The 14177-nt window shown below is 42.0% G+C and overlaps 1 protein-coding gene across 3 annotated transcripts in view; it reads right to left on the bottom strand.

The window, feature by feature from the left end:
- Positions 1 to 7269: 7269 nt before the first annotated feature.
- Positions 7270 to 14177, bottom strand: part of CAMK4 (calcium/calmodulin dependent protein kinase IV) — a 284083-nt gene continuing 277175 nt past the window's right edge. For all 3 annotated transcript variants that reach the window (XM_088477684.1, XM_088477682.1, XM_088477683.1), the window contains one exon: positions 7270 to 12493. In XM_088477684.1, the coding sequence (XP_088333810.1) occupies positions 12329 to 12493 (165 nt within the window). In that variant the 3' untranslated portion in view covers positions 7270 to 12328. The remainder of the gene's footprint in view (positions 12494 to 14177) is intronic.

The following is a 14177-nucleotide window of genomic DNA, read 5'->3' as shown; positions in this document are numbered from 1 at the left end:
TGGTGTACCTCTTAAATGTGTGATACCCAATTAGGGGGGAGGGGGGGTAGTATGGCCAGCAGATCGGCCTCCTAATATTTATTAGTATAAGATAGGCTGATTATGAGTTTGCTGCACTGCAGTGCAACCAGTGGCGGATTTTACCTAGGGGCTGTGGGACTGCAACTCCCCCCAGTAAAATCCCCCACCCGCAGGGACTACCTAGGCTAGCAGCAGTGGTAGTGACTTCTCATTGGAAGCACTCCCTGCTGATCACAGCCAGACAGGCAGTCCCAGGGGGAGTTGTGTTCTCCCCCTGGGACTGCCAGTCTGGACTGCAATAGCAAAGAGAGTGCTTCCCATGGGAAACCACTCCCCTGCTATAATAGCAACCCTATCTGGCTTGCAGAGGCTGCAGCTAATGCGATAACAATAGTGGACTGCACATCTGATGATACGATACATTTTAAGAGCGGCAGGAGCGTGTATCAAAGCGTATCCTATCTAAAAATAACACGATTTCCACACGATTCATTGTACGACTCGCCGAAAATTGGGCAATCGGCCCGAAATCGCACTAGTGTATGGCCAGCATAAGCTCTTTGCACATTTTGCCTCTGCCCCACCTGCAATGCAGCATTTTTTTACCAAGATGCTCAGTTACATGCTTTCTTACTCTATTCCCAACTTTGAACCAGGCCCTACAGTTATAGGGGTATTCAATATGGGAGCGATAACATCGTTTTTGCGTTAATATCGGAGGTATGACGTCATTATCACTTGTTTTAGTTTTACACCGTATTCAATTTCAAAGACTTATCGCAGTTTTGAAAAGTCTTTGATAAAAAATGGGGATAACTTTTCACCATTGAATAGGTGTCGAAAAAAAGTGCAGAATTGGGGTTTAGGGGTGCAGGCTTAAAAAAAATAGCCTGCACCCCTGGGACTGACATTTTAAAAAAGAACTTTGTCAAAAAAATGAAAAAAAAAAAAATAGGGACTCCCCCAAAAATTTATTCAGAAATTGGGGTGCAAAAAAAAAAACATGGGAAAAAATTGTTAAACAATAGGGATATAGGTTCAGGGCTATCCTGCAAGTATGCGGCAGATGTTTTCTAGAATAGAATTATAGCGGCAGGTGCACAAATGCAGAATTTTTAAAAAATTACTTTAGGGACACCAAAATATGCTAGTACCCATTTTCATGTACCCCAAATTTGATGGGACCATTTAAAAAAACAAAAAAAAAAACCTAAGTGCTCTTCTGTATCACTTCTTCAATGTCGGGAAAAAAACACCTGCTGCGGCTATTTAAATCCCCGACTTTCAATTAAAGGCTAAAACGGGGGTACCCATAGTGATCCCCCATGTTTTAACAACTTTAGGGGGGTCTTACAATTATTCGTAACTTTACGCAAATCCAACTTCAGAGTTTCCCATTTTCGTTAATTTTATATTGAATACGGGGATAAGCGGGAGCGCGCACCATACCTTAACGCAGAAAAAAACTCCGATATGAAACGTTAACTTCGACAGTGAAGTTAACGTTTCATATTGAATACCCCTCTTAGTCTCCACATTTGTACATTATAATAGGGATTTCCTCCAACTTTTCACCTGCTCAGGTGTTCGCGAAAAAAGTTGGTTTTAAATCCTGTGGAGAATCAACTTGCGTGCTAATTGAATAGCTTAAAATTTACATCACCTGTAAAAAGTCATGTTTATAAGTGCAAATGGGTTATCGTGAATGGAAATAGGTTAAGTGGAGCGCTAGTTTAAACAATAGACCACACTAATCAATGCAAAAATTTATTGCAACATGAACAATTAAAACATAAATAGCATAGGAATAAATATATAATATATCTCTACAATGGCACGGTGATTGAGCAGATAGAAAAATAATAATAACAATAATAAAACCAGCACTGGACTCAAAACGGCCGGGCTGTAATGCCACAGCCTGGAGGGCGGCCCTATTGCCGGAGTTCCTAGGCCAAAGCATTATCAGCCCAAGCCACTCAGGCCAAGCTAGGGATCTCAGGGGAAGTGGGGACCCCCCCAAGAAGGGGTCCCCCTCACCCCGAAACCCCAGGCTTGGCCATGCTCTTATACACAGGTCCACTGCATGCATAAAACACCCCTGACATGTCCGTTTTATTTAAAAAAATTGTTTCGTTTTCATTTAAAAGTTCTAAGGGACATCATTGTTCATAACACTTTAATCTGTACCCCCACCACACATTAATCCTGTCCAGATGTATCACATACAGTAAAAATGACTGTGATCAAGAGAAGTAACATTGTTTTTTTGTGACAGATGTCTTATACCGTGCATGTAATGTTTATGTGCACTAAAAACCATAGCTGCTCATCATCATATAGAGCCGAACTCGGCCCTCAAGGACCCTTAACAGCTCATGTTTTCCAGATCTCCTAGTTGGTATACAGGTGTATTTATTACTACCTAGCACATTTTAAATGATCCGTAGGTGTTCTGGAAAACATGAACTGATAAGGGTCCGTATTGATTGTGGCTACATCTGTGGACTTGAATACTGAATGATATTGCCCAGAACTGATGTGAAAGACTAATATATATTTTTAATCAATATAGGCCTATATGCATTTGTGCTTTTATCAATAGAACAATATAGCCACCACAATTGTGTACCCAACCAGTTTCAATGACCCATCAAAATGGAAGCTCACAATGAAATAAATTAATTATGCCTACAAACAATTACAATACCATTTTTTAAAATATATTAAGTTTCCAGTATGCTTGATTATAATAGCATGCCCATTCTTGTTTGTTTTAGTTATCTCTAGTGATTTGTAGCAGTGTTTTTATTGACCTTTATAGGGACACATAAAGCCACACACATAGGTTGCACCCTGACAGTTATACAGTATGTTGTCAGTAGGTATTCCCCACTGTACTATACTAAGGAGAATGATAATAACTATACAGCCTAAACAGAGGAGAAATTCACATCAAAGCCCACATCTCACCCCTTCATCACCACTTCATTCAATTGTATATAGTTTTCAGTTTATCTCCCAAAATATATCTCACTTTAGCCTTTTTATGCCTGTACTACATGTATCAATTCATTGGGGCCAATTCAATCGTTAGGGCGCGATCAGCTGTCGGCGCCTGCATTTCTGCTCAGCTCCACCTGAGGAGGCGAGAAGAAATGTGCAATAATTCCTGGTTTTGGGTGCCCAAACGTTGGCTTTAGATGGGTTTAGTCGGTCTAATTTCCTGCGAAGAGCACGATAATTAATGGGCGCCCAAAACAATTGAATTGCAACACTGGGCGCCCATTAATTACCGCAACATAAATAACAATTGAATAGATCCCAGTATGTCTAAATGTTTTTATTAAATTTGATGTGCTTCTCCATGAAAGGCCTATATTATTATTGACAAGGGCCCTCATTCAGAGCCGTACGCTCTGAGCAGAGCGCACGCTCTGAATGAGGGCCGGCCTCCATGAAAATGGAGCGTCCTCCTGGACGCTCGTATAGCTGTGGGTCACCACCCACAGGCTATACGAGCGTGCATTGTGATGGCCGCGATGGTCGAAACCATCGCGACCATCGAAATTGCGAGTCGGAGCCTGCGGTTGAGGTTTTCAACCGCAAGCTCCGGAGTGATTTTGGCTCTATCAGAGCCAAAATCACTCCCACTGACATCACTAGTGATGTCAGTGGGCCGGCTTCTGACGGGAGGCGTTCCCGTGGGAACGCCCCCGTCAGGGAGGCACGCCCCCGGCACGCCCACCAAAGGGGGCGTGCTGTCAATCAACATTGACAGCACGCCCCCTTTGATCGGACACAACGAGCGAAGGACTTTCCTTCGCTCGTCGCATCTGGTGCATGCGCACGACGGAGCTCCCTCCGTCATGCGCATGCTCAGTCCATAACATCGACCCACTTGCGAGCGGACAGCCGCTCGCGAGTGGGTCTGAATCAGGCCCAAGGTTCATTCTATGGTATCAGTCGGGATGCCGACGTGCATCCCGACTGTCTAATCCCGGCAAGGGTCTAATGAAAGGTGTCGAAATCCCGACACCTGTCATTTTACCTACGCCGTGAGCCCGACGCCCGGCATCCTGATCGAAGGTAAGCTGGGCGCCGGGCACGGACAGCAGCGGGGGGGAAGGGTTAGATTAGGGGCTCCCAGAGGGGACTTAGGGTTAGGCACACCCGGGGTGAGGTTAGGGTTAGGCATCCCCCGGAAGACTTAGGTTTAGGCTGCGGGGAAGGGGGGGTTAGGTTTAGGAACTTAAAGGGGGGTTAGGGTTAGGCACTTGGGGGGGAGGTTAGGGTTGGGGGGGGGGTTAGGTTAGTTTATACTTACCTTAGCTGCTGTCGGGATCTTCACTGGTGCCGATCTTCCGCCGTCGGAGTTTGAACCGCCGGACGTAAACCATACCGGTCCCCATTCTATGGCAGAAAAATAGGTATATTTGTAAAGCTGTATTTGGGCTTCAAAGCAGCTATTTTCCTCCTGGTAATTAATCTCCTGGGCATTTGCAAATGGAACAGCCAATTTCCTGTTTTTTTAAGAGTTTGCACAATGAAGATACCGCGAGCAATTCACTTTATCTTTTACTGCTGGTTACATATACATGTAGAGCTAGGTACACACTGTCCATTTTCTCAGAACTTAGGCCAGCATTATATTCATCTATACTGAGGCCTGGTAATATAATTTTCTTTTTCTTTTTGCATGTATGATAAATCAGCATCACTATTATAAATCTAAATAAGAATCTTAAGCTGGGTACACACTGTGTTCCCAGCGATGCTGACAGGATGACATATCGGGCGGCCGGTACGCATTACACGATCCGGTGACCGAGCGCTCGATATGTCGACACCAGCTGCATCCCACTGCATGGGGTGGTCAGTAGCATGTGCAGATTGAGCTGCATGTAGGGTCGACATGACGACCAAACAGGAGCATGCTTGGTTGTTAGTAGTGCGTACACACTGGGCGATCCACAGGAACGGACGACATATTGCCTACATATCGGCTAATGTGTACCCAGCTTTAGGGGAAGTTATCACATGAGCATAATAGGATAGCTGTCGTATAAATATGACAGAAGGAATAGCAAGGGGTGGAGTTAGAAGATACATTATCATATTGGGTCAAATTATTTTTGAAGTGGTTCTGATACTGTTATCAAAGGGGTCATTTATGATGCTGAAAACACATCCAAACGAAAAATGCACCTGGGTGTGTGGGAGTAGTGGACTCTGAAGGGGCGCTGCTCTGGGCTCTGTAAATGTCACATCAGATTTTAGAACAAACCTTTTAAATTTATAAAACGTTTCTCTATTTCTCAGAAAAATGCTGGGTTTACCATCATTTATGATTTCTATTAATCATGAGAGTGACTCTGTTGTGTAGTTAAAGCCTTGTTTTACATTTTACAAGTGTTCCAAATGCTCTTCCTCTGGCATCTCCATGGGCTACTGCAAACGTATTCTCTGTGGTAAATGCCAGCAACAGGCTCCGTAAACCAATGAATTCAAGCTACTTGGTGAACCTGAAGCACAAGATCCATCTGATGGGATATCACAATACACAGGAAAGTTTAGGATCTCCTTCAGTTAGTACTGGTTTAGCACTCCTTAACAAGAGGCACAGAGTCTAAAGGGGCACAAGGAGGTTTGGGCTTCACTTCTGTTGCCCTCCCAGGAAAACACCAGACATGACCAGCAGGAAAAGAGATGTGATGGGAAAGAGATGACAAGACACTTGGAGGTCAGTGGGTGTAGCCACTGCGGTAACAGTGCAGTACTGTGCCCTGTCCCGGCCCCGCCCACTGAGCACATGACATCACAGCGCCCTCAGCAATGGTAACACTTGCACACCTCTAGTTACAGCCCTGGGTGTGGTGATTAACACAGTGTGACATGATAGGGCACAGACTGCCCAGGAGGTAAGGGATATGGTAGTAGATACTATGGAGTGCGATACAAGGCACCAGTAGGTCTGGTGGAATAGTGGTTACACTATGAGATGGTCTATTTACTAAGCAGTGTTAGGAGACAGAGTGAAAAGTGATAAGACAGTGATGAGGTGCCAGCCAATCAGCTCCCAACTGCCATCTCACAGGCTGTGTTTGAAAAATGACAGTTGGGAGCTGATTGGCTGGCACCTTATCACTTTTCACTCTGTCTCCTAACACTGCTTAGTAAATAGACCCAACAGCAAGCCACAGACCGTCCAAAGATTGAGATGGAGCAATAGGTACAATGGGAGCACCATTAGGTCTGGTTAAGTAGTGCTTTCACTATAAGATACAGCAAGGTAATATTAGTCCAGAAAATGGAGATGGAGCAAAAGGTACAATGGGAGCAACGTGAGGAACCAGGAAATAGTGTACAATACTAATACAGCCCTGAGAAGCAGAGAGAATCTAGATTAAGAAACCTAGGAGACACAAGGAGTTCCCGGGAGACAAGATGACAAGCACATAGATCTAACCTCCGAGAGAGATAAGATGGAGAAGTTGTCCATGCCAACCAATCAGCTTCTGTCATTGTACAGACTGTTCTAGATAAATGACTGTTAGAAGCTGATTGGTTGCTATGTTCAATTTCAACACCTTTTCCTCTCTCTGAGGTTTGATACATCGTCCCCTTTGTACAAAAGAATGTTAATTTTGTTATTTACAGTTATGCTTAATTAACAATAAAGAGTTGGAGAACTACATGCGTAGTAATAACATGCCTGAAGCATTTACAATTATTTTCACATAATGCAATAATGTCATTAACATTCAGTAATGCAACTAGATACTTTATTTTAAAGAGAAATACAGTTGTAAACGTAATGGATTTTCCAGCAACTATGACTTACATTAGCCATTCATAAAGAGCCCTCCCTGGTGCAGATTTACCAGGAGAGAACAGAAGGGAAATATAGTGTATACTGTGTATGTCGGTGAGATGATCACATATACTGTACATCAGATTCCCGAGGCCTCAATAAAGGCTTCTTTTTTGTTTTCATCAACAAACGACCACCCCAGTTTAGATTTTCTATATACATATATAAAAGTTGAGCACTGATATGGGAAAAAAAACATTCTAACCTTTTCTTATTAGGAAGCATGGAATACATAAATATATTCAAGGGGGAGATGTATCAAGACTTGGAGACATAAAGTGAAGAAGTTGACCAAAGCAACCAATCAGCCTCTGTTATTTATCAGTTTTTGAAAAGACAGAAGCTGATTGGTTGCTTTGGGCAACTTCTCTACTTTATCTCTCTCCAACGCTTGGTACATCTCCCCGGCTCAAATGTGATCCTATTTCCAATTTTTTTATGCTGCAGGATAAATAATTATTCTTACCAAGGTGTAAATTCCAATGTGTCCTGTAGGGGGTATGAATAGACTGTCATTTTGCGGATTACACTTCCTATATCAGAGGAGTCTCAATGAAAAATACTTGCCGCGTGTTTCAGAGGAGTGCTGCCTGCTTCTTCTGGTACTGTACCTGTCTTATCTTAAAGGTGAGCATAATACGTATTCATTACTAAAACAACAAACATACACTATATTTTCCTTCCGTCTTACCTTCCAATTTACATGAGTACAGGCTTTTAATTAACCCCTTCGATGCTGAGGGTTTTTTCTTGTGCGGATGTCATGTTTTCATATTTGCGCTCATCACATTCCAACATTAATATCATATTTTTCTAATGCAGTAATAACACACATTATACCATGTTTTATTTCAGAAGACATTTTATTTTCTGAAAATACCATTATTCTTTTTACTCATTCTAACACAGCAATTTTTTTTTTAACCCAAATTGCCAAAAGTGTTTTTGTTTTTTTTTAAATGAAATTTTAAGAAAGGGAACAAAAGCAAATGTGCTTTTTCTTCGTCTTATAAATACCACAAATAAATACTCTATAGTTATTGTTTCGCCAATAATATAATCCAGCTTTCCAGAATAGGAAAAAGCAGGATTCTGTGTAGGTTGACAAAAAAAATGCATTTTTTTTTTTTACATTTTTGTCTCGATTTAAACACTTCCAATGTGTAGGGGGAATATGGTAGCCCATCAAGGCCTGCATTTTAAAAACTAAATAACCTACTGCATTAAATGAGGGATCAGTTTTTTTGTTTTTTTTTTACACAAGATGGGGAGATATGAGATTTAGATCCTACCATCTGTTGAACAATTGATTTTTTTTGTGTAGTGTTCAAGTTATTATATGGTGATCACCAGACAATAACTACTTAGGAGCACTTAGTTTGAAAGAGAGGGCCTGATTCAGAGCCGGACGCTATTTGCGCTCGCTCGTTCAGAAAAAGGGTCCGGCTATTTAAATTGAGCGTTCGCTCTTTGCGGTCTGTTGACGCCTCTATGTCTGAGCGAGCGAACGAAACATGCGCTCGCTATTTTGTAAAGACGCCCCCTGGTCGCTCGCATCCTACATCATCTCCGATATTTATTTGATTAATCGAGTACATCGAAAGGCGTCTGAACTGCTCGCAGTGCTTGTGGTTGGATTTTCTTACTGCAATCATGCGAACAGTTCAGGCTAAGAAACAACCAAGTGACGTGGTCGATGACGCTGCTTTGTTAATTATGCACACCCTTAAAACACCAGTTTTGACCGTTTGGCACGCCTGCGTTCGGATCTCCACTCCCCGTTTTCAAGCACCTTCCCGTTACCACCCACAAATGCCTCATCCTTTCACTCAAATTAGCAGGCACTCGCTATTTTGCGAGCGCTCGATTTCCGACCGCAATGACTGGTTGGCGCATGCGCATTACGACCCATACGCATGCGCAGTTGTGCAAACATCGCTCAGAGCGAATGAGCGGCCGATTACGAGCGGCTCTGAATCAGGCCCAGAGTCCCCTCTTTCAAGACAGGGTGCCCTAATGTGTGTGCTGGCCAGTATGGGGGAGATTGGGGCACAATGACATTGCATTGGGGCTCTGTGCCCTTCTTTAGACCTTCTAGACATGGAGCCTTAGCCACTTTACTAGCGTAAAAGCAGCCCTGCCCCCAGTATACCCGGCGGGTGCAGAGAGTCAGCTCTGCCTGCCCGCCCCCACTGATTTTATCTGTCGGCTACAGGGAGAAGCAGCCCATAGCATCCCCAATACATAGCCGTGATGGTCACGATAGCCCGATCATCAAAGGTCCGATATATCGGTGCCTGATTTTTCAAAATATTGAGATTTATTTGTTTTACATTTTTTTTTTTATAAAATTGTGTTGTATAAGTTTTAAATAGATATTCTTGACCTAATTCAATCATCCAGGTAAATGGATTGATAAAGCTGATCTTTAGAACTCGCAGGTCAAACAGTAACTGCAAGTAAATAAAAATACTAATCATAAACTCCTTAATGTATACAGCTAGCCCTATGTTTACAGCCCTAACCTTAGCACTAACACCTTACCAAGCATGATTCACTTTATATATTAGGTATACGGTAGTAACTGAGAGCAGTGTGCCATTGGTTAGTGTGACGTACCTTGTGTGACGTGTCTTGCCTGAAATTGTTCTGCACTTCAGCGCACACATATGTGCCTATGTAGGTATGTAAGATTCTGACCCTTACACCTTCATGCTCTTGGCCGAGTACAGCTAAGGCATGTTTGCTCAATTGTGAAGAGCTACAGATGTATGTATGCCTGAGAAACTCATATTATTTGTGGGTGGAGGGTGGGGTGTTCTGACACAGTTCACCTTCGAGCACCCCTGTGACCAGCACTTATCTTGTGATAGTTGCAGCTTTCATATACATGCAGATGTGCCTACTATGTTTGCAATGGAGCATGATGCTTCCAATAATGTGATTTCTTCCCTGGGAAACCATCATTCTTAACGCAATCCTGATTTTAACGGTTGTTGCTATTGAAGATCTTACTCTTACCTTCTGGCATATAGACAACAGCGGTATCCAATTAGCAGCGGTAAGTTGCAGCTGCTAATGGTTTCCCTGGGGGGCTTTACAATTAGCACTGAAGTCCGACCCAACACTGGCACTTAGCGGGGATTTTTTTCATGACCTGATGTGTCCCAAAAAGATTATCCCCAAAAAGTACGTTTTCGCCAGTGCAATGGCAAAAACACATAGGTACGTAAATATATCACAGATTCTATGTGTTTTCAGCCAAAACCAATAGGATAGGGTTTTAAATAAAAGTTGACAAAAACGGGCATTATCGGTGAAAAATACCAGTTTTTCGCCCCCGGAAATATTTTGGGGTTAATTGGATACCGGGGATAGGGTAGCTATCAGAAATAAGTTTGTATTTAGGTATGCTATAATAACAGGGATGTAGTTAGTTTGCCCGCGGACGTGATCCCGGCTGTTGAAATCCTGGCGCCGGAATCCTGACCCAGGACTAATCATAGGCATCTAGAGCAAGAAGGGAGGGTTAGAGGCAGAAGGGGGGGGGGGGGGGGGGGGGTGTTAGCATAGCTACGTACCCCTGTCAGGATACTGAGCATCCGGATGCCTCTGTTGGTATATTGACCGCTGGCATCCCGCCTGCCGGTATTTCATACCCAACCCATCCCTGTAGTTAGTTTGCAGGTGGATGGGATGTTGGGTGTTGAAATCCCGGGACTAGACATAGGCGTCTAAATCCTGACGCCAGTATAGACACTGGCGCCGGAAACCTGAAAGCCACCATCCTGAAAGTAAGTATAGCGGGGCCGGCTTAGGAGTTAGACGCAGGGGGCTTGGGGGTGGGGCTTAAGTTTAGGCATCACTAGGGGGGGGAGTGTTAGGCTGCAAGGGGTGTGGGAGGTTAGTGTTAGGCACCCCCGGGGTGGGTTAGGCATCACTGGGGGTGTTAGGGTCAGGCACTATGGGCGGGCCAGTTAGGTTCAGGCACCAAGGGGGAGAATTAGGTTTAGGCATTAGTGAGGGGGTTAGGGTGCAGGGTGAGGAGGGTTAGAGGCAGAAGGAGGGAGGGTTAGCATAGCTACGTACCCTTATCCGGGATACTGAGCATCGGGATGCCGCTGTCGGTATATTGACAGCTGGCATCCTGACTGCTGGTATTTCATGCCCAACCCATAATAACATGCAGCCTGACACTGCCAATAAGACTAATGATGTGCGTTTTAGCTCTTCATTCCTTTTAGCCAATCATGTTTTTCAGCTCGTGATGCAGAAATCATTACTATGAATGGAAATCAGTAGTAACATCAGTAGTAACATGCATACAAAAATAATATATTGACACAACTCCACTAGTCATTATTATCAAGAGTACACCAATGTTTTAATTCTAATGCATGTTATACATAAAAATAATGATTATTAAAAATTAAGAACACAACTTCCGTAGCTTATATTTTAATTAAAGTAAAACCTAAACAGGAAAATAATTTAAGAGATGAGTGTTCTACTGATAAATGTCTTCTTTTAAAGATAAATAATATGACAATTGTCTTCATTAAATTAACTCATTTATATTAAAAATAAATTTACAAGTAACATTTTGAATAGTCAGTACGATGTGTTCTTAGTATACCCGACTCTCTTGCATATCTTACAATATTTTGTAGCCAGTGCTATTAAAAATCCAACCCCAAGGTTGTAATACATTATTTACTGTTTATTGTATTTTACCTCTTCACTTTACTGTTTGTTATATTGACTTGTTACTGTATGTGTTTTAACTTTTAGACAATACTGTGACAGAAATCTATGAAAGTGCTTTTTGGTCAATAAAATACTGTATATAAAGTGTAATGTAAGGCATTATTAATGCAAATTATGTCAATATACCATATTCAAGCCGCAAGGGCTATACATTACTGCCGCATCAGTGGAATGTTTTTTTGCATAAGTACTTATACTATCTTATTGTAAACAGATATAACTGATATAACGGAAGGTGTTATATGTGTTATTATTTTTAGAGCATTAGTATAAACCCAGCAACATGATAATAATATGACATGAAAACTCATACTAGTAGTATATCCTCTATAAAGTCCATTACCATTATAAAATTGTAAAATGAAACACTACACACTTCATCTACAGTGTAGATACAATGCATATCAAGGTTATAGTTGAAATAATATTAGCCCATGTCATAGTTCATATGTAGGTACAGCACTACACCTGTCATGTATCAGGTCGGCCGTTTTACTATTTTGATAAGCAGTCACATGCATTGAACATAGTGTCACCAACTTGTGCATTTCATTGCACCCCATGAAAAGAAGGCCATGCTAAGGAATCTTCCCTGCGAAGAAACAGATTGATGTAGCTGGTGCATGAAATGGCAGAGACCCAGACTCAAACATGGCAGTTGTGGACTCAAGATGCTCCTTCCTCTTCCTGTTTAGGTTCTTGAGTGGTCACCTCTTCACGACCACTCTCTTGCACAGGAGATGGATTTCTGCTTGGCTTATTGCTATCATGGCTGCTGTGGCTGCCAGCACTACCTAAACGAGTTGAGGCTACTACAGCTTTAACAGCTGCCTGTAGAAAGATAAAAGATACATTTGATGACATGTACATTAGTACATCTGCTCCTGCAAAATAGCAGCATAGCTTTTTTTACCATTTTATTTTAAAATATATCTCTACGAAAAATAGGTAATGTATGGGAGCAAATGACAACCATTTCTTCCCAAACACCTGAAAACGGACAAAAACTGTCGTTGGTTACGTCAAACGGATTAGTCTAAACAACCTTTATTTCGGTTTCCCTGTGTTTGGGAGCAAATGGTTGGTTGTCATTTGCTCCCATACATTAGCAGATTTTCATTCCAACCAGCCAACTAGTTGGATGATTGGATAGATAAGGAGTATGGCCAGCTATATATAGCATATCATCAATTCTTAAGCTGGCCACACACTTAAAGCTTATCTTTCTAACAAGACAACTAGTAGACATTTTTTCTAATTATTTATAGGGTTTTTTTTACTAGTAGAGCTTCTCTCATTAATTGCAATAGCCAATTCATTTCAGTGGGGGTTCTTCTCACCAAAAAGCCCATCAAAATAAATGGTGTATTGAAGTAAAAAAAAAGCTCCATGCCATTGTAAAGGGAAGTGTTTACAAAAGCATGCCAAAGTGCCCAGTACGATATAAGTTGTGGGCAGCGGAGTAATTATGGATGATGGTGCCCAGGGCAAATAAAGAAATTGCATCCCCTAAAAACTGCTCTTTTAGTTTATGGCTGAATTTTTATACTGAGTCACAAAATAAACATAAGCTGAAAACACAAGTTAGAGAAATGCAAGAGCAAGGCAAAACATCAATGCGACAGAGGTGAATATCACTGCTGTGCGTCGACAAAATCCAAGATGGAACCAAATAGTGCAAATGATGGACGTCATCTAATTGTGACATCACAAGCATATATACATCCTTCTCTTAGCACTCATTCCCAAAGCCCAGCACTTCCAAAAAGCTTTTAATGCTCCCAGAAACTTTGTCCCTACATCGTATCTGCATCTCACCTTTATTTCCATGTCTGAATTTGCTGATGCAGACCTACATTCGTGAAACTATTCACTTCCTCCTACCTCTCCCTTCCAAACAAACTGTAACTGGTGGTGTCACTATTCAATGTAGCGCACCTGAGTCTGACAACGTCTAGTGGGATAAATGTGATATGTCATAAATTAGAAGTGGAATTTTTGCATTTATTATTAATAAAAATCCCCCCCCCCCAATATTTGGTGACTAGGGCTTGTGTCACACCTGACCCACCCTTGTTACGCAACTGATACAAGGTATTTTACATGTGATCTGTATCTTAAGCAAACACATAGGGCTAGATTTACTATTGTGAGATTTGTCAAAGTCGCCAATGATTGCCAACTTTGCCCGATGAATTTAAAACACCAACAGAAATAAATACTAAACCAAGCTGTTTAAGCCCATAGTATTTACAGATGTTTCTACATACCTTTTACCTCCGTGCGTTACAAGTCACATTAAACCTAATGTGTGAGCACCGTGTAACTCGGTAGTGCCGAGTGTCTTTTCGTGCAACCTTCAAATGTGTCCTATTCGCAAAGCAATGCAAATAGGATGCACAAGCAGCTTCTGCTGATTAAAATTATATGCAGCATATTCTGTGTGCAACTACGGGTGTATCTGCATGCCAAATGCTACGTTACAGTGTCGGCATGCCGAAGATCATTTTAATCA

The sequence above is a fragment of the Taudactylus pleione genome, unplaced genomic scaffold (genome assembly GCF_031769625.1).
Source record: "Taudactylus pleione unplaced genomic scaffold, aTauple2 ptg000202l, whole genome shotgun sequence".
Taxonomy (NCBI): Eukaryota; Metazoa; Chordata; class Amphibia; order Anura; family Myobatrachidae; genus Taudactylus; species Taudactylus pleione.
This window is presented reverse-complemented; position numbering and strand designations above follow the sequence as displayed.